Source organism: Vidua macroura, chromosome 7 (genome assembly GCF_024509145.1).
Source record: "Vidua macroura isolate BioBank_ID:100142 chromosome 7, ASM2450914v1, whole genome shotgun sequence".
NCBI classification, from domain to species: domain Eukaryota; kingdom Metazoa; phylum Chordata; class Aves; order Passeriformes; family Viduidae; genus Vidua; species Vidua macroura.
The window spans coordinates 18,773,348-18,794,674 of record NC_071577.1 but is presented as its reverse complement, the minus strand read 5'-3'; the positions used below and the strand labels follow the sequence as shown (position 1 = coordinate 18,794,674).

The 21,327-nt window shown below is 40.2% G+C and overlaps 1 protein-coding gene across 2 annotated transcripts in view; it reads left to right on the top strand.

The window, feature by feature from the left end:
* Positions 1–9,389: 9,389 nt before the first annotated feature.
* The window catches only part of MTX2 (metaxin 2), a 29,307-nt gene continuing 17,369 nt past the window's right edge, over positions 9,390–21,327 (top strand). The window contains exon 1 of one of the 2 annotated variants that reach the window (XM_053982952.1): positions 9,390–9,495. In XM_053982952.1, coding sequence (XP_053838927.1) covers positions 9,456–9,495 — 40 coding nt within the window. In that variant the 5' untranslated portion in view covers positions 9,390–9,455. The remainder of the gene's footprint in view (positions 9,496–21,327) is intronic. The other variant, XM_053982954.1, reaches the window with a different exon arrangement.

The following is a 21,327-nucleotide window of genomic DNA, read 5'->3' as shown; positions in this document are numbered from 1 at the left end:
GAAAACAGACTGTTATTTCTTCTAAGAAAAATCTTTGCAGACAAAATTACAAATTGCATACACCTCCTTGGAGTTCCAAGAACTTGTCTCTAGCAGCTAAGAAATCATACTTATGATTGTCCTGCACCACTCTGTTAGCCTAAGTACAAAGGAACCCCCAAGAACACTTGCAAATCCCTGACAACTGAAGAGAAATAGGTATGGAGAGAAACCTCAGATGAGACATGGCTGTTACCAGTTTATCATTAAGAGGTGACTGAAGTTAGGGGACACACATTCTGTTCTATTTGCAATATATTGCTACATACAGCTATGTGTTTATGTGATTCGCTCAATTGCAACCATTGTTTTTTATGACTTTTCCTAATGTCAGTGAACTAAGGAGTCTTTAGCAAAGGAAAGTCATCCCGATAAAGAAAGGTGAACCAAATGACAAATCATTCTTCTTCCTATCCTAAGAATATCTGTTATTCACATATCTACTTAACCACATCTCTAAAATGTCCCCCAAATAATTCTGGGAAATATATACGGAAAAGATGCTTCACAGAGCCAATGTCTTACTGTAGTTTAGCTTTATCTGGAAGTCTTTTGCTGTTCTTGATCATCAGCCAAGTGAACAAAGTGACTCTCAGCTGTAAATCTTCCTTGGCTGTTTAAGCCAATTTACTCTTACATGAATTTAAAAATCTCTGCTGGAGATACAGGCCTGAGACCTTTTTGTAAACTGGACAAGGTTTCCTTTATACTGAAAAAATTTAGACCACTGGTCCACAAAAGAGCTTTTCATAAACAATTTTGGTACTCTTGTGCTTCTGTTTCTTCAAAAGACAACAGCCACTAGTGATTAGCAGATTGAAAACCAGCAGTTTAAGTCAACAAACAAACACAGGAACAAATCCAGTCAGTTTCTTTTCTACTAGCCTAGCAGACTTCCCACCACCTGGAAAATAGATCTTTTTTACTACACTTCATCAGAAAGCATAGTGTTGCAAATAATAACTCAAAAAATTTCATTTTATTCTGAAAAATGTAGCATTTTTAACCAGGATGGCATATCATGCCTTATGGAAGTGTTTAACACTTCTAACTCAGTAAGTCTGGCCCATGGTCCTGACCTTAGAGTGAGACCTCTACACTGACCAGCATGGGGGACAGACTAACCTGGGTGCTTGAGCCCTTACACAGAGAACAAAGACCTTAGCAATGCATCAATTCATGCTGCTGTGCGTGAGCATAAAATGCCACCCATGCGTGAATTTAGTGGATCAGACCTGCTTCTGTGGGGCAAAAAGAACCATTCCTTCTGTCCATACAGGCAATGAAAAACACCTGTAACCCAGTAATATGATTTTGGTGGCATTAGTATAGCAGGAGAATCTGAGCGCTAAGGCTTTCCTGCCATTACTCTTCATCTTAACGGCTGTGCTGCACTAAATCTACATTTGTAATGCCTCTTTTTATGTTCCTTTAACAAGTAAGCTAGATTAAACACTATAATGTTTAGAGTGGTATTTGAAAATAGATAAAAATATGACTAAATTTTTAAATGACTACTCAGATCTGATTTTACCCAGTTACTGTTCAGATAATGGAAACAAATCCTGGAAACCTCCAGTATTTGATCCATATTTTAAGCATAGATATTGGTATAATTATTTTTTATACACAGACATTTATAGATTTATAAATTACACAATTTATATGGAGTGATATTTTCTTCAACATCCAAGTGTATCAAATCCAATTATAATTATCAAACAGTGTTAAAAACCTATCAATAAAATAATCTATCTTTCCCTTTAGAAATACAGCTGAGTAAATGTGTACTAGGTACATGACACCAATGAGCTATCAACCCCATTTTCTCATGCTGGAGGAAAAAAGTGCATGTAACAGGGTGACATCTTCTAATAGGTCCAAGATTTTGTAAAATTTTGTAATTTTAACCAGCACTGTGAGAACTGTGACTTTAATTTCAATGTGACCAGGCAGAAAGTTAAAAAAATAGGACAGGACTGGCTGAACACTCTTAATGTCACGTCTCACTTAAGAAATGGACCACCTGATGCTTCTGGTTGCTTTTCAAATGTAGTACTAAATCAAATAGATTTGTTAATCTGATTTGGGACTCTACATGTGTGAATTGTTGCAGCACGAGTTATACAAGAAAATGGCTCTCACAAATCTGGTGTAAGAATAAATTTGAAAGAAAAAAAATAAAGATACACCCAAACAAGAATAAAAACTTTACATCCTGTCTGCAGGTTGTCAGTGCCATTCATCTGTGATGCTAAGACCTGCAACACTGTAACACCAGTAATCTAAGGCCTGCAACACAGCTCACCCATCCCAGAGGCAGATGGCTATGCTTTCAAGAATTGGAAGAACAGGGCTTTGCCCTGTTTTTCTGAAGAAAAATTTCCTAGATTTGAATTTCATTGTATTTAATAAAAAGATGATGGTATGATGGCATATCTAGATGTTGTTGGCATCAGTCACATGCAGACAGAGACACCCAGATCTGCAGTCACTGCCAGCCTGCAATTTGTGTCCTGAAGTCTTCATCAGCTGCAGCCTGAGCCTCACCAGTGGCCACATGATGTACAAGCAATGTCACCATCAATCACTTACATTTGCTGGATTTGGCAGTCTCAGGGCTTGTTCTGCATTGGTCCTCTTTGCATCCAACTCTGCTGATAGTTCAGGCAGACTGGCCATCTGACTCATCAGTGTAAGTCTTCAATACCAGAATTAATTTAACTAAACACATTTAGTTCTAAAACATCTGACTAAGAGGGTTTCAGATCCTAGCAACATTACTCTTGTAACTTTTGCCAGCCTCCAGGGAACTGAGAGGAAGTAAGGGATTTGGAACATCATGCATACACATGGCTGTTAGCTGGACTAGGCTGGAATTTAGCTGGATTAAGCTGAAATTTAGCTAGCCTGTGCTCTCTGCACACTTACGTAAACTGAATATGGCTCATGTGGCTCAAAATATTTCTCAATCAGGCATTCCTTTTCCATGTCCCAGTGCTCAAAAAGTTTAAAAGTGCATCTTATTTGCAAAATGATCTGAAATCATTGCTGCACAACTTTTTATTTCTGCTTGCTCTGTCTCTACAAAGACCAAAGAAAACACCTGGTGCATTTCTCACATCCTTCTCCTGGTGCCAGGAAAAGGATCAATCTGATCTGCCACATCTCCTCACAAATCTCAGGAGGTTCCCAGCCTCACCAACTCATACCTACAACCAGAAAGACCATGTGTTTTTAATGTATATACATTCAAGTTATTTCAGTCAGCATAATTTTTTTCCTTACCACAGTTGTACCCTGGGGAGAAACTATGTCAAGTATGAACTTCTACAGCTGTAATGAAGATATGGCAAAGCTTTTCTTGTTCCTTTTATGGAACAAGACAATAATTTTAGATGGAATAAATTCAACTTCTGAAGTTTCTGCTGTATTGTATTGACTGAATCTGTTCTCTGCCTCCCTTAAAAATACAGAATGGCACCCTGATGATCAGGCTATGTGTCTAAACTGGAGGTGTTGGGGAAAAAATCAACAAACCCCACTGGAGAAAACTTCTTATTTATGAGATACATGGGGGAAATTATTCAGAAAATAAAGTCACTTCCATGTAAGCTTTTTAAAAGAGGAGATTTCCCATATAGAAGTAAAAATTTTATAAAAGATCATTCAGCTCTGCAGCATTTAGCTGTAAAAAAGGAAAAGCCAGTCAGTATAAACAATGGGTTGCTTCTATTAGGACTAAGTAATCAGGCAGAACCAGTCACAACTCTTTTGCTGAAGTGAAATGAGCAGCATGAAAAGCCAAGAGCTAAGCCCCATCCTGGCTCAGCAGAGACAGCATTCACGCAAGATCAGCACGGCTCATGTCCCTGCTCCTGCATGTTGGTCTCCATAAAGCACTCCCCAGGGATGTGGAGGTTGAATGGGATGGCTTGGATCTGATGAATTCTCTACCAAACTTTCTTCTCAGGTGTTCTAAGAATTCCACACATATGACTGATGAGAGGGTTTTGTAGGTGGGTCTTGCTCCCTCTCTCTTCTTAGATTATGTAAAGGGTTTTGGTTTTATCCTGGTGTGGAATAGCGACACCTTCTTAATCTCAAAAATCTTTTGGGACAAGGCAACCATTTGTTGCCCAGCTCCACAATAATTCACAGCACATCACTCTTACAGTGTGTTGCAGATAAATATTTCACTACAGCTGCCTCTCCCCTCCATGCAGGGTAGGCAGTTTTGATAATTTCTACAGCAAGAAGGAGAAAGTACTTTCTTTCTATGCTGGCCTCCAGAAAAGGATTTAGACCCTCTCACAAGGAGCTTTGATGAATTAATAAACCTCTTCAGTATTTACCATGCAGTTCCAGAAACTGAATTCAATTGCAGCTCCTTAATTTTCCAGATAACATCTGTAGAGTTTGAGAAGACTTGCCTAACCAGTGCCTACAGTCAAACTGTGAATCATTATTCTTATTTTCATTAACAAGATGGATCTGGATTTTGCTACAGTATGAGCTATACAAATATCAGGATGAACCTTTACAGACATTGCTACTGTGAGCTGGAGTCATGATTGCTGCTTTGACATTTGTGCTATTTGACAATGCAGGTCAGATCCATGCTTCAAAAAAAAGACTTGTTGGCGTCTGGTCAACTGGGGATTAAAAAAGAGACAAGTATGGAAGCAGCCTGTTAACACAGGTTGGGTCCAAGGAAACCAAAGGCAGAGTTTGGCAGGAAGAGTAGAGGAAGGCAGGGTGGACTCTGCAGTAGCACAGGCAGAGAAACCAGGACAAACCTGTTGTCTCCCTTCTGGAAGCTCCTGCTTGCAGGTCCCTCTGATCTGAGATTTTGTTTAAAAGCCAAATCCAGATCCCATAAAGTATAAGCTGCATGGAACCTGTTGCTCTAAATCCACCACTTGCATAGAGAAATAAGCTCCATGGGCAGCTGAGACACTGTTGTGGTCTTGGGCCCCAGCTGGGACAGCCTCTGCTCCAGTGGCCCAGTGGATCGATTCAGAGCTCAGTCCAGGTCATTGTCCTCTTTGCCTAGCCATGGCTCCTCCTTATTTAGACTCTGACCTATGAGCTGATGTCCCTGTGCCTGTGGAAGTGCTTGATGCCCTGGGCTGAGAGCACTGGGATGGGCTGTAGAGGCTATGTCCTACCCACCTGCAGAGCTCTTCTGAGAAAGCACAGGTAAAGCTGGGAAGATCAAGGTCTGACTTCAACATGTTAGCTATTTCAGAGCACAGAGCAAGATTCTTCAGCAGCTGCTGGGAATGACAGGGATATGCAAGAGCCTGGGGGCTGGTAACACCTTCAGTGAATAAAATAGTGAAGTTTGGGTTTCTGCACAGCTGCTTTGATGTCCGCTCAGTGCAGCTGCAGGGATGACAGATGGGCTAAAGTAGGCCTGGCACCCCTGAAAATCTCACCCTGCTGAATAAAAGAATGCAGGAGGTGAGAAAAGGAGAAGAAAATGATTAATCTAATGGCATTCATACAGTTTGTGACTGCCTGTTTGCTTTCAGAAATGCTATTCTTGTATCTCTTAAAACTCTAATAAACCCTTTTTGTCTTCATGTAAGTTGCTGGAAAATGCATCAGCATTTTTTCATTTGTCAATTAAGAATGCAGTATCTTTCTTAAGTGTGAAGTGATTAATGTTAATACTCTGACTATTGCATTTTTATAGACATATGTTCCTAGAAATCATACCTTATCTTGTTTACACAACAATTAAACCCTTTTGAGCCTGATTATGAAAATAAGAGAATACTGTCAGCAGCATGCAATTAATTTTAGTATGAAAATCGATTGTAAGGTACACCTGAACTTTCATAAACCCAAATTTATTTCTTAGTCCACCAGGGACACTACCACAAAACATATACACCAACTTTCCAAGGAAGTGCATTGGAGCTACAGAGTTGAGTTTGGCCTCAATTTTGAATTCAGGTTCCATATAACGGTATCTCTTTAGTAAACTCACAGGACTGTGTGTGTAACTGAAAAAAATGCAACTTGGCTCATGCTTGAGTAGTTTTGGCACCATTCCTCATACTGAATAGTGGATTGCATGAAATGGCTGATAGGCAAACACTTGCCTTGAAAGTATACCAAATGCCCTGTTAGATCAATTTGATCATGCTAGTCCAGATTAATCTGTTTCTGTTGGTCTGTGTACTTTGCCAGAGTGTTTAGTGTACAGAGAACCTCTGGCATGAAGTCATGCTAAAAACACCCTCCTGCTGCTGCCTGGCACTGGATGTGTTGGCAGGGAAGGACTTACTCAAGTCTTCCGTCATTGTAGAGATTTCCAGCAGCCATAATAGCTCTTTAAAGACACTGACAGGCACCATAATGCTGAGCAGCCCCCAGGATGCCCTAAGTTGCACGAAAGGGGCAGCTGACTGTGGGCCAGGCAAGGAAAAGGCATTTCAGTGCTGGTTTTTTTCCCCCATGGCTCTCTACTTCTTGGCCTTTTCTCAAAACTCCAGCTGTACCACACAAGTAGTCTTCAGACACTTCACCCATGTGCAAAATTTCTGCACAGTTCTCTTTGACAGAACCATTGCTAATTGAATCTGTGACTGTCAGCATTCCTCCTGTGTCTTGGAAAGGCCTAACTTGTTAGAGACCGTGGAAATGCAGAGCAGTGTTTTGGGCAGACGTCCCCAGCTGTGCACTGAGAAAGTGCTCTGATGAGGTCTGCTGAGCAGCATGTGCCCCGAGCTTGCTGTCTTGGGATGAAGAAAGGTTATTCTGCAACACAGATCAACGCAGTGTCCCCTACCACCTCAACAGTTTTCTGAAGAGGAATTTTTGCAATCAGTGTTGGACTGATACAATACTCTTGTATCCACCTTAAATTGGACTTAGCCCATAATGTGCTTCATGAACTTGAGAACTGCACATGAACCTAGCAGCGTTCTCAGTTTTTGAGAAACTAATTTAAATGCCTTAATTTTCTGGTGGTTTGTTTAATAGTCTCTACTGTCATCCATATGGTTAGCTCGACTGCAATTTGAATGGCCAACAATAGTGTTACAAAGCAAACAGCTTGGAAAAATGCACAAGAAAAGTCTTTTTGTTGTCATCTCACAATTCCTTTTGTAACGTATTCCTAACAACTGTATCTGCAAAGAACTCATTCTGCAGATAAAGGTATGCACTATTGTTAGCCATACATTTTGTAAAATATTAACAGAGAAAAAGAGATGTTAAAAGCTGTCTAAATAATATTAAGGGAACTAATAAAAACAGTTGCTTTTTCCTAGGCAGAATATGAATCCTATTCAAGTTCCATACTATTTAAAATGTAATGTATGTGTATATGTGTCCTAATCCTGTTTCACCTGCAGTCAGTTTAACCCTAGCAACTAATATCTTACAGGGTAAAGGCAGCCCAGTGGAAAGATGGGCTACAAGAAAACTGAACTCCATCTTTTTGGTGTGCCCGTGTAAGCACCCCTCATTGAGGGCTGACCTTCTGAAATGCAAAGCCCAAGGGACAGTGTAATTCTGCTTTCAGTTTCCCTTGAAAACCCATCCTTCTCTGCACTGAAATCAGAGGGACCAGCACCTTGAGATCTGCTGTGAAGCCTTTGAAATCTACGGCAGCTAGGGAGCTTGCCATGGCATGGAGCAAGAATTACCAAAAAGAAGTTTGTTAATGGTGAGGCCATCTGAAGAAACAATTCACATGCAGATCCTGCAGGAAGCCAGGCTCATGAGACTGATGCATTTCCTTGAAAAGCTGGAGGAGAGAGGCATATTGAATAAAGTTGAAGGTGGGGATGCAGTCAGTTTCATTGCTCCATCTGTTGACCCTGGAGGATTTCCTACAACATGCTCTGCTAAAACAGTCCTTTCAGTGGGAGCAGGGAGGAGGACTGGGAATGCAGAAACAAAACTACTGCCCCAATCTCCCGTCCCAGAGACAGAAACCTGGTAGAACGCGTCTGTGTTGGAGGCATTGCCTGAGCACCACTCAGTTTTCCTCCTGTTTTGACTTGGATTTGGTAGCAGATTTCTGTTGATATTTATTTGTTCATACTTGCTAGATTACTTCCTGATTTTTGTTCCCTGATTTATTTTGCATCATCTGCCTCCATTTCTGCAGATGACATCTTTGTATCAAACTGAGCTCTACAAAGAAACATTATTTTTTTAATTGGCTGCTAATATATGGATTTGGCCTAGCTTATTCCTAGTTCATGCTCAGTCTTTTGCCCCATGGCTTGTGTTTTTAGCCTTCTAAGTACTACTGATGATGAAAGGACTCAAACAGCACAAACCAGCTTAATTTAGACTTTTGCAATCTCTTAATGCAAAGCCACTCAGCTTCTCAAGACTGCTCAGAATTTCTGTAATTTCAATGCTATTCAACTTACAGCTGTAATTAGAAATTAAGCTTTCATCAGCATTTAAAAATATTCAGTTTTCTTAAACTTCACTGGTTTAAGTCCTCAGTCCATTGTTCCAATGTATCTACTGGCTCTTCTGCTTCTGCTACTACTCTAATAGCATGCTTCCACTATCATGTGAAGAATATATTCAATATATTCATGTGAAGAATGATTCAATAGTAAGTGTCACCAGAGGACTTCCACATACTTTACAAACAATAATACATGTTTATATCCCATGTCCTCTGTACATAAAATATTTAAGATTTTACAAGACTGAAATGTTGTGCTATCTGTCCTTCACAGTAGAGTAAGTCATACTTGATAAAATGAGATATACTAATTCTTATTAAAGTGTGGCTAAAGAAATAAGGATCAAAAGGGATTGCAAGATAAAAGAAAGAAGTAATTCACATATCCTTTATCTTCTCTGCAATCAACATACTGAATATGTAATTTTATAGCATTTTCCAACACTTAGGTAGGCTTTATATTATTGAATTAAGACCAAGAAATTTATGGTTGCTTAAAGGCAAGGTGTACGTTCCAAAAAGCATAGCTTGTCTTCTGGAATTAAGACTCCCAAACTGGGACGAAGAAAAGGCAGCTGTTCTAACCTTTAGTTCTAACCTATCGTCCCCGAGACGCTTCGGGAAGCACTTCGGAGTTCCGCTCCCTTGTGTCCCTATTTCCAAGCTAAGGGGGCAGAGGCTGAGCAGCAGGTGCTCCGCTGGGAGTTCCCGGGGGTTTGCCCTGGGGCTGGGATAACAGAGGGGAGTGGCTGTCGCTCCCAGGCCGGGGTGCTCGGAAATTCCCCTCGGAGCATCCCTGCCGCTCCGCCGGCACCGCTCGGCGCACAAGGCCGGCAGGCCCCGGCGCAGCGCCCCGCGGGCGGGGGAGCCGCGGGGCCCCGCCCCGGCCCCGGATGCAGTCGCTGCCCCGCCGGCGGCGCGGCGCCCAGTTCCTGTGCGTGCCCTCGGCCCGCCCGCCCTCCGCGACATGTCGCTGGTGGCCGAGGCCTTCGTGACTCAGCTGGCCGGTGAGGGGCGGGGGCGGGCGGGACGCCGGGGCCGTGCCGGGCGCCGCGCTCCGAGCCGCGGGGTAGAGGGCGGCGGCGGCGCCGAACTCCCGCGGCCTCAATCCCCGGGGTGACCCCTCGGGATGGGGCCGCGGGAGGGGGCTGTGGCAGGCTGGGGGCGGCCGCGGTGCCGTACCGAGCCCGGTCCCGGAGGACGGGGACAGGTCCCTCCGCACGGCTCCCCAGCGAGCACAGCCGCTCTATGGGCTCCCTAACCGCGGCTGTGCCGGGGTCGTATCGTTACTTTACTTTCATAACAACTTCTTTGAAACGGATTAATTTTTTTCAGTGGTTCAAAAAACCGCGTCACGTTTATAATTCTGGCAGCTGGCGTTGAGCCCCGCTGCGTGGGAAAGCTCGGTGCGGCGTCGTGCCGTGCCCGCGCCCCGCGGGTGCGCGCTGTGTCCCCTGTGTCCCGCGGGGAGGCTCCGGCGTGTGACGGGACCTTTGCTACCTGTCCGTGCTCCCGGGAGCCGCTGCAGCGGCGCCGTCTGCGCTGGACGTGACCTTGAGATAAAACAGAAGAGTGTGTGTCACTGTGGAGCTATTTAGCAAAAAATTCTAATAGTATGCTCTTAAGGAGAAAACCAAAACGTGAACCTTTAGATAGTGCCTGGCTAGGAAGTTCAAAACCCAGTTAATGTGTTGCATGCTTAAAATAAGTGCCTTGGTCAATTTCTCCTTTCTTCTTATTCCCTGTTCTGGAATTTTTTGCTGCTAAGCAGCGTGTTGATTAATACTGACCTGTTGAGGAGGATGCTAGAGTTTTGTCTCAGGAGCTGGGTCTTCTGGCACTTGGTAGAGGCCTCAACATAAGAATCTGAGGTGGATTCTCTATTAAGAGTGGCTTGTAGGTCATGTGAAGGTGGTAGGTCTTCAGTCTGGGTCTGTAGAGGTACCCATAGACAAGCATGAAAGTTGTGCTAGCCGGTTGAGTTGGCAATTGCTAAAACATAGATGTTAGCACAAGCCATGCTTATGGACTGAGGGCCAGAGCTCTGGGTCCTTGGGATGTGGAGAATAGGGTATTTACTTGCCTTTATGATCTCGTTAGTATATTTTATTTATATTGTGAAATACAAGGATAATGGCGTACATGACTGAATCTTGATTCTCCTGTCTGCTCTGTAACCTTTATGAATATTCTGGAGTGGCAGCTTGCTAATACTTATTCTTTCTGAAATTACAAATACAAACTCAAGACTATAGTGTATGTAGGCATCTCATTGCTGTGCTATTCAAAAAGCTGTTGTTTCACAGTTTTAAAAGCAGTTATCTGCCTTAAAAATAAAAGATACCTTTGCCAGTGAGTCATGACCTTTGTAGTTTGTCTGTGTTAGGCACCGGGTCCAGATTGAAAGTAAGTAACGGCAACATTGCTCAATTTGCTCACATGAAAGATTTTTCAAATTTAAAGAAGGTTAACCAGGATCTTGGCCAATACCCACCATACAGCTGGACTTCCTGAGATGTTAGCACATACATAGGGAGTATTTAATTCTGGTACTAAGAAGATATAAATATCCCCCAAGTCTAGAAATATTTGTGAGGAAAAAAAATGGTATATCTGCAAGGAAAGAATACTGCTTTACAATGACATTTGTTTTAATAGCATCTTATCCCATATCTCTGGTTGTGAATGATTGAGAATTTTTTCCGTGTTCCTAAAAATGAAATTTCATTGAATTTTCATTGGGTTCCTGTTCATGAAGGTGCCCCTTTGTCACAGCAGTTGCAACCAGCTGCTGCTGCTCTTAACATATAGCAGCTGTAATGCATGGGTCCTTACATACAAGTATTTAAGACAATCAGCTGAGTATAATTTGTTTTATAGAAATGTTTTAAAAGCTTAGGAGAGGGTTTTAGTTGAGAAGAGGGTCAGAACTTCCTTTTACACACCAACTTTTTGTGCATGTATTTGGATTTTTTTTTAAAGTATTACCTATCTTCACTTTGCCTGTGCCTTGTGCATTCACTTTCACCATCTCAGCACAAACTGAAACACAGAAAACACCATTTGAATGTAAGAAAAACTTCTTTCAGTGTGAGGATGATTTAACATTGGAGCAGATTGCTCAGTGCAGTTGTGGAGTCTCCATCCCCGGAGGAGAGTGGAGATGGGCAACCTGCTGTGGCTTGCTGTGGACATCCAAGAAGTGCCTTCCAGCCTCAGTGGTTCTGTGCCCATCAGTTCTCAGCCTACTTGCAGTGCTGCAGTAATTCAGCATCCTCCCTGAGCAACATGCATTCACCTGACCACGCTGGGCACAGCCTGCTGCTCTAATGCATCAATGATTAAACACAAGGCTATGACCGAATCACCTGTGTGGAGTGTAATGCTTGCTTTAGTGGCATTCAGCCATTTGCTCATTCAGAAATACAAAGAGGTTGATATTATGTCTCAAGGAATAATAAATATTTCCATAGCTTCATGAGTTGCAAGCATTCATGAAAAAGAGGCATCACAGTTTAAATCATCCATTTCTAAACTGTAGAAAATATTAATTGAATAATATGGTAGAGAATTTATTTAGAATAGCTCAGCATCAATCACATATTAACAGGATAGGAAATGAATGTTTATACTGTAAGAAGAATTAGAGTGCCAGCTTTCAAGTGGTCTACAACATTAATCTTTCTAACTCTAGTAGTTTTGAGAAGCTGACTGCTCAAATAATCACTAAACGATTGTTGAACATACATTTAATTGATCACTAAATTACTCCATATGCTTTATTTTTTTCCCCCCAAAATACATTAGTTTTAGGTCAGTGATCAAAAGAGAGAAAATAATAATTGTTGCTTGTCCTTTGATCTCTGGAAAACTACTTCTGTTTATTGCTGTTATATCCAAGAGTCTTAGGCTGGTTTTAATACTAAGGGAAATGAATGCAGTGTGAAAAGCAGGTGCCTTTCTGCCTTAAGGTATTTTATGTTCATAGTGAGTCTGCCTCCAGTGTGGCATGCCAGAGTACAAATAAATCTTTGACATGCATGTTTTATGTATTGAGACAAGCTTCAATCTGAGTGAGAAAAAATTCATTGGGAACAAAACCTGACCACCTAAATTGTTCCCATACATAAAGACATGATATTTAAACTGAGTATGCATTTTGTGCATCAAAATGTGCATAGGTAAATGTTAGTACTTCCTCCATGTGTGAGGTGAAAAAATAGCTATTCTTGCTTAAAATAGGTTGTTGACAGCAGAGATTTTTAAGCCTGCTGCAGAAGTTTTTGTAATGAAAAATTCAAGTTTATTTGAAAATATCAAATTTGTCAGACTACATGATTTTATCTTACAGTGTTTTTTACATATGTGCTTTTCATTTGGTCATCAAGCTGAAAGGAATCCCTTTTAACTCCTGTTCAGTTTCAATAAGCAAGTTTCTTATGTCACTCCTGCCAATTCATGCTCAGACATGTTTCATGACTTGGTTTCGACCAATCCTTTGAGTGGATTGCTTATCCAATCTATTTTTTTGGGTCAGGGAAAACATTACTTTCACAATTATTGTAGTATAGTACATATTTCATTTTGAAATATTGTTATTTCTTGTTTTTATGCAGCAGCGTAATTACAGTTTATAATAAAGCATGTTTCTGTCTCCATTAAGACTAAGCAGTCTTTTCCTAATCAGCATTTTATTATTACATGTTTTCTGCTAAAGTGATGTCTTCTTTTCTCATTCCAGAAATGAGATTGCTCTAGAAATAGTGGTATAAAAATTAGTAAACCAAACATAGCACCTATTTTGATATTGTCCAGTTTGAATTTCAAGTAAATTTTCATTGGCTGATGAAACCATGACAAGTGGTTTGGATGAGAGTGTTGTTTTGGAGCCTCAGCTCAAGAGGTCCTAGGAAAAAATAGCAAATAGTGAGAACGACTTTGGAGAGGAATCAGCTTTTCCTTCTCTTTCTCACTTCTTTTTTCTCTCTGGTCCTCGGATGCTCTGTTCTCTGACTGTCCTCAGGCATTAACCTGGTCTGTTCCTGTAGAGAACAGGATCAGGTGAGTCACCTTTTTTTTCAAAACAAGAATAAATGCAAGAGCTTGGTTGGTGTTCTTTGCTCTAGTTGAACAAGCATCACATGTATGCTGCTGGGCATTTTCAGCTGTCTCTTTTGAAAGTGCTTGAATAACTGCAGCTGCATGCAAGCCATGGTGAGGACAGAGAGAAAGTACACAGCATACTCCCAAATTTTTATTATTATTACCTTTACATTCTGGTCTTCAGTTATTAAGAAGATGATATAGATATCACATGAACGTGGATGTTTTAACACAAACTATAAGAAGTTTTATGTCGTAATAAAACCCATGGAATGCTCAGGAAGTATCGGAAACACCAAAGGAAAAATTCCAATGATGCTGCAAAGAAGGCAGGACAAGTCTTACTGGGGAGGATGGGAGCTCAACTAAAAAAATTGGTTTGTACATACCAAATTAGAAAGTAAAAATGCTGAGAGATGGGAATTTTTAACAGTTCTGCCTTCTAGCTGTGGTATAATGACAGTGAAGCCAATGTAATGTTTGCATTCCTAGCAAGAACTTCCAAAGCTCAACTGCATGTGTGGTTTTTTTTTTTTGCATTTGAATGCAGTATTGGAGAAACTCTGGATGCATTGGAGTGTTCTCACTGAAAGCCTTGGAAAAGAAATGAGGGAGATTGGGAGGGTATGATGAAGAGAACAGGATAAATGTTTTCAGGTTTTGAAGCAGGGAGTCTGCAGTGTTTCCCAGAGGTGAGGGAGAGCATGAGAGGTGCTATGGCAAATACCATAGTCTGCTGTGGGCTGACTTAAAGGCTTGGAGCCCTAAAGCAGCATCTTCCCTCTTGCTAGCAGCAACTCCTGGCTGGCTGCACCAGTGCTAACTGTCTGCATTTCTACCCTGCAGAGCTCTCCTGTCTAGGGATCTCAGCTCATCTTGCACCCTTGCGAGACTGATGCTGCTGTGCTTAGGGCTATGGGCAGGATGGAGAATGAGAGAGTGATTGGGAACCTTAATGAAAGGCCAGAGGGACCAGGGAATTGTGTGTGGGAAGCAGCTTTTGGAGCAGGTGTGGGATACTGAGGTCCTGTCTGGTGGGACAGATGTGTAGGATCTCTGTTGTGGACCAGAGCAGGGGTGCTGTGAACGTGAAAGCAGGGAACTCCTTGGGGCACTCTACAGAAGTGGTGGTCAGACTGCCTGCCAAACATCTTTAGGGGAGGAGGAGTTCAGACTACCACAGAAGAGAGGGGTCCCAATCTAGGAGAGCTTTCAAAGGACTGATTTAAAAATGTACATATCTGCAAATGTAGGTATCATGGCTAAGAAATACTCCAGTCCAATAAGGCATTCATAAGTATCATACCTCCATTGTCCTGCTCTTTACAGCTCCTGTGCTTGAAGTTTGACTTCTTGGGTCAGGACCAAAGAGGAGCAAGGGAGTTAAGTAGCACAAAGGGAAGGGATTGATTTGGAAATCTATAAAAAGCTAATTTTAAGACTTACAGAGCTTCTTTGAGATGGAGCATTTATGCTGAATATCAGAAATAAGTAACTCCAGCTTATCAGGACTTTATAAATAAATCTTTTGAGATCATTTAGCTGGCATGCTCTCTGATTTTTCTGAAGAAATCCAGATGTTGATTTAGGAACAACTATTATTTATGGACTTGATTTTGTTGAGATTTTTTTGGCCTCGTCTCCTTACAGGATCTCCCTCCTGTGGCCTGCCCGAGCAGCAAGAGTGCTAAAGCACCCTAGAGGATTGAACCACAGATGTGTACACTCTTGAAAGTCAACTCAAAGACAGTAACAAAATTGGACTAATGCTTAAATACGTGCAATTAATAGCTTTCTTGGAGGGTGAAGAAGCAGATTATGTCATGTTAAATGGCTGCTGCAGTAATATCTCATGGTGACTATCATAGTGGTTCAGCTACAGGAAACTTAAGTTTGAGAATTGCTGCTGAGATTGACTCTTTACATTGAATATTTGCTCAATCAATAATTACTGGACAGTCATGTTTTATCTGAATTGTAATATCTCTACAAAGGAGACCAGGGACAGATTTAAGCAAATGATGTAATTATTTGATACATGATTTAATGCATAGTGTTTAACTGGTGTGAAAGTTGGTTTTCATTTGGCAAGGCACTATGAAACATGTTTTGGTCCTTTGTCAGCAGAGCCAGGGAGTTGCTGATGCTTTCGTTTTTTCTTGGCCCTTGTTAGTTTACAGGATCAGGCAATTACATGAAATTGATGTGTACTCAGTGTGGGTGGGTTGAAATGGTAGGTCTTAAGGAAGCTTATTCACAACTTTCTTGTGCTTCCTTTATTGATCACTCTTAATGTATGAGATGTAGACATTTAACTGCTTTGGTTCCAAAGTGGCTGCAGCTTTACTGTATTAGTCAAAATGTACCCCTCCACTTATTTCCTGAATACTAGAATCCTGGCATTTTCTTTTTAAACAATATATTGCTACTTGAAAATACAGATTTGTGTTAAAAGAGTATGAACTGCTTCTTTTTTGATGCATTTTAACATCAAGTGTCTTATAGTCCTCCTTCTTTCTGCAGTCTGGGGAATAGTTTTCCATGTGTTTTTCTTTTGGTTACTACATTTAGAACATTGTGATGCCTTCCAACTCAGAATATCCTGTGACACTTTGGTATTGAGCAGCAGGTCCCCGTCATATCACCAGTCTTTGGAAACCAAAAAGAGTAACTTTTCGTGCTGATTGTTGTGATGTTTGCTCCATGATGTTTAGAGACTTGTAAGTAATATTGTTGGATATAGATGTTGCCCAGATGTAAGACTGAATTTCTTTTTAGTGTTTTGTGAAAAAGCAATTTTGAGAATTCTCATTATATTTTAATCAAATCTGTACCTAGGGAGAGGCTAAAGGAAACTGTGTGAAAATAATGTGTAAGTTAATCTCGCCAGCTGTAATACTGCAATACAGTGATTCAGATTAATGCCAAGTATTTTTGTTTGCTTGTTTTTAATAGAGGATATCTTGGCTCTTATAGCAGGCCTTTAATGCCATGTGAACCAAACTGGTAAATACAGATGTTACAGCTTTCCTCCTTTTTTTATGTAAGTTTAGTATCAAAATGTTTAAGAAAAATGTAACAGAAAGGAAAGTGATTCATGCACATGTGGTGATTTTAGAGAAGAAGTAGTCTTTATTTTTATATGATCCATTACAACTTCATAACATTTCATGAAATTGCTGTGTTAAAGAAGGGCAAATACTCCCAGGCCAGGTCCTAGCCTTGCCTACACAACAGCACACAGTGAACTGTACAGAAGAGATTGTTAGTCAACTGAATACTGCATTTACAGAAACAGAAGGTATCATAGAACAAATTGGTGGCAAACTGACAATATAGTAAATTTTAGTTCAGAGGAGATTTGGGGCAGAAATTATCTTGATTTACTGTTTATTAGCCTTATTTCCTATTAGGCATAGGCTACTTTTATAACAGAAAAATATTTCTATCTGCATTGCCTTCCAAAAATATTCTTGTCCCAACAGAATTCTGTAGTATTGCTGAGAGCAGGGAACACCCTAATTTCAAGTTGAGTGTTTTCCTAAAAGACTTTTAACTTGTTGATGACTTCATTTCTCATTCAGGAGGGAATATCTTGATGCCTGGATCTAGAGCTCTCTGGCTTTTGTCTGTGGCTGGTATTCACGAATGCCACAGCTTCCAGCAAGCTAAACTAGTGGCAGACTACAGGGCAAATCACACTGCTTACCCTACTGCTGAAACTGGCTATTCATAATAGACCACTGAAGTGACTAAATTGTTGTTTAGCATTTTCCACAATTTAACATGCAAAGTATTTTGTCTTCTCATTTTCACAGTCAGAGCCTTATTTTTTAAGTAAGAGGATTAAAGGCATAACTGTAAACCATTTATTTCATTACCTCTCTTTCATCATCCTGAAGCTGCTTGGGGAAGGTGGATAAAAATGTTTGTTTCCCCCGTACATCCTGGCAGCACTGACACAGGAGGAAGAGTTTCCCAATAATTCAGAGTGTAGAAGTTGAAACCAAGTTTTGTGCACTCATAAATAATTCTGAACAGCCCGGACAAGGAATTGGTGGGGCTGAGGAACTGTAGAGCATCTTAGGGATATGGTGCTTCCTCTTGAGCAGAGTTCACTGGGGAATGTTAGTGCAGCCTCTCATTCTTGGAATTAAGGTTCACCAATGTGCAGTGAAGTATGTCCTGTTTTGAGAGCTTTAGTTGGAGCTATGTAGGCTTCAGGTGGGTTGCTGATCCCCTGCTGGTAGCGGGATTCAGTGCTCTTGAGTATGTCTTCTTACAGCATATGTGCATTCTTTTGTCTTACTGTCCAAAAAGTATTTGGGTAGGTAAAGTCTTATAATTGAAATGTCAGTCTGAAACATCTGGAAACATTGAAATCAAATTTTTATTTGAATGTCTCTCTCTGGTCTTAATGTTGCTCAAGTAAAACATTTCACACAATGAAAATCTGAAAAGTGCACCTAAAGCAATACACCTTCAGTGGCAAAGACTGTGATGTAACTGTCATGACTCATTCTTTGCTTTGGAAGTTTTTTTTTAAGAGCAAAAATTATGCTTTTTCTAAGTCATTCTCTGATATGACAGGTGAGGAGTTAGTAATCTGTTTCAATATTTACAAACCTGGGTACTTAAAACTCTACTGGGAATGTGCAACACACCAGTTCACAGAATTTTCTTCTAATTTGACAACTAAGAACCCTCTTATCACTTTGAAAATCTTTAGCATTTTCTATGCTAAACTGTTAATAAGTAAAACACTTAGACTAACAAATACATTGAGCTTAGTGAAATTTTTATGCATTTTTAGTCATCCACAAACCAAAGAAGGTTTGGTGTAGGTTTGCTTGCTGTTTGACTTCCCCATTTGTTGGAGTGCTGTGTCTGCTGAATTCTCAGCACACAGGATAACAAGGCTTATGTAGTGATGTTTTCTGTATCCACATCCTTTTAATTCTTATTTCCCTGTTACTTTTGAACTCAAACCCTTTTCAGACATTGTTAATGGAGGGGGGGTAGAGGGGGAGAAAAATTCCACAGATTGTTTCTCATAGGCTGTTTCCTATAACTGGCATTATTGTTTTAATCAACAAGCAGTGTGGTAGAGAAGTAGGGAAAGACAATAGTATGAGATTTGATTGTCCTGAACAGCAGAAAATCCACATGAAAGACTAAATATTTGAATTTGTTAATCATGGGAAGTTTCGGTAGGGTGGGAAAACAGTTTTTACTGAAGACTGCAAGCCTGCGAGACAGACCCATTGAAAACCACACAATAGTAATTCCTCTGATTATGGAGGCAGAAGGAAGAATGAAATAGTTCCTTATTCCTAAGAAATGTAGAGAAGCTATTCCTGTAAGGCATACTTCCAGGCAGTTATTTCATCCTGTGAGCAAGTAATGATAAAAATGTCTGTTGCGTAGGATCTAACACATAAATGTGATTCTGTGTTGAAAGCTTCTGAAGCTGAATTGACATCACATTTGTTAATTTTCTCTTTATATACCGAGTGCCACAGTAGCCGTGGTTAGCAGGGAAATGAACATCTACAGACCAGAAGATTATAGTTGCCGAAGGATAAACTGGATTTGACTTCATTAGTGCACAAATGATAAGTTTGTGAGGAGTTATTATAGCATTAATCAACTTGATGGATTGGAAATATGACAGAACTGAAGCAGCGTGTAATATTAGTGCCTATTATTCTACAAATTATGTCTTCACCTACATTCATAAGGCAAGAGTCATTGCTGCACATTAAAGATGTTACACACTTTCTCCTCTTGTGGAGACATGTGACAAGCCCTCAGTGATTCCTCCTCCTCTCTTCCCCAGCCGAGCTCTGGTCTCCCTTAGCTGCATGTTTGCACCTTGGAACTAACCGAAGGCAGCAAGGGAGCAATTTGTACTTGAATTTAGCTTGTACCTGATGAGCCTGGACCTCTTACGTAGCAGGGTGTATTTAAACTTCTCTCTTCCTCAGAAAGAAATGTTTCATATTCTAGACATCTTGGAAGAGGGAGAGTGAGTAGAAATTATAAGATATGGGAAAGATAGTGAATGGGTATTAAATTATTTGATTTCCAGAGTATTGCACAGGTGTTTGTACCTCTGGTACTGTGGAACATGATCTGCATGCAATTCTGAATGGATACTGCAGAATTTGTTTATTTTCTAGGATGTAGGTAATAACATGTGAATCTTAATGTGAAACTGATAATTTTAAAATCCAGTCTGTATAGAAATAGTGAAATCAGTTCGTATGCTTTGCATACAAAGAACTGAAGACTTTGGTTCAAGGCTTGTGAGCATGTGTCTACCTCATCCAGACATGGTCAGAGTTGCGACCTCCCTCTGGAGACTGTCAGGTGCCAAGTGCAGGGTGTATTCATTTTCTTACAACAGCTGAAATTTGGAGTTCCAGGTGTACTCATAGTGAAGGCTGAGATTTTCATTTGGCTGTTTTTCCTTGTTTCATTTACTCGTCAGAAACATATATTAGTACACAATTAAACAGTGTATGTATAATCTTCTACTTGTATTTTAGTTTACAGCATGGATATAGCATGCCTTAGCAGCAGTGTGGTTTTGGATTCTGTGTGCCAAGAAGCTGGTGTGTGTGTGTGTGTGTGTGTATTATATCTCTGTATCTCCATGGCTGCATATAGCTTAGTGCCAAAATCAGACTGGAATTAGAATCTGAATTTCTTGGAATGTACCTAGCTCTTTTGTTTGAGAAGGAAAAGTTTGCTTGATTTTTGTAGTGCAGAAATATTTCTGTCATGTGCTTGTGTAAAAAATAGGCGACTTCCAGTTTAGGCTGGAATCCAAGAATTAGTTATAAATCTGACATTTCAATCAGAAGAGGATCAGGCAAAAAGTTTCAGTAGGAATGGGCCCATGCAATTGAAGCTCTCTGTACCCTTTTGGGCATGTAAAAAGAATGTTTTCACTGTTTGGCTGGAGCATTTACAAGATCATTGTAACTTTGTCACTTAGTTACTTCTGTAAGTATCTCAGAATCCAGAGCTGATAAGTTTGCTAAAATATAGTAATAACATTCTTAATTTCCTCCTTCCATTTGCTCCTGCAAGGCTTCAGTGTTCTTGAAGAAATTTATATTAGATAAATGATTTTAAATGCTTAAGGTAGTACTGCAGATACTATCTTAGATTCTTTTTATTTAAAGATGTAAATGTACTTCCACCTCAAGAATTTTTACTTCAGGGCAAAACTTTAATGGCTGGGTGTAAAACCAATATCTGTTACAATAAAACATAAAACATTTTTCCATGACACTTAAATGTGATTAGTTGCTTTCTCATGCCCATACTAGTATCACTCTGATAGGCTCTATGCCTTAATGTTAGAGTCAGTGACCTTCACAAAACTGTGTACAGTGTTTTAAGCTTTACATTCTGTGTGACTTCCATAAAAGTTAATACTTCATGAGTATCCAAAAGGAACGATAGTTAGAAAATTCTTCACTTTTTCTGTTTGAGTTCTAAAGGGAAAGATGCAAAGCCTTATTTAAGCCAGTGACATACTTATGCTTGATCCATACATAGCTATTTATATACATTATTGCTTTAAAAAATAATTTACATGATTAGAGCATAAATTTTATTTACAAAAGGCTATTTTGGGTAGAATGCAAGGTTTGAACTGGTATTCAAAAACAGATTTTTAATCAGACATTAACAAGGAATGTATTGGATACAAAAAACGTGAT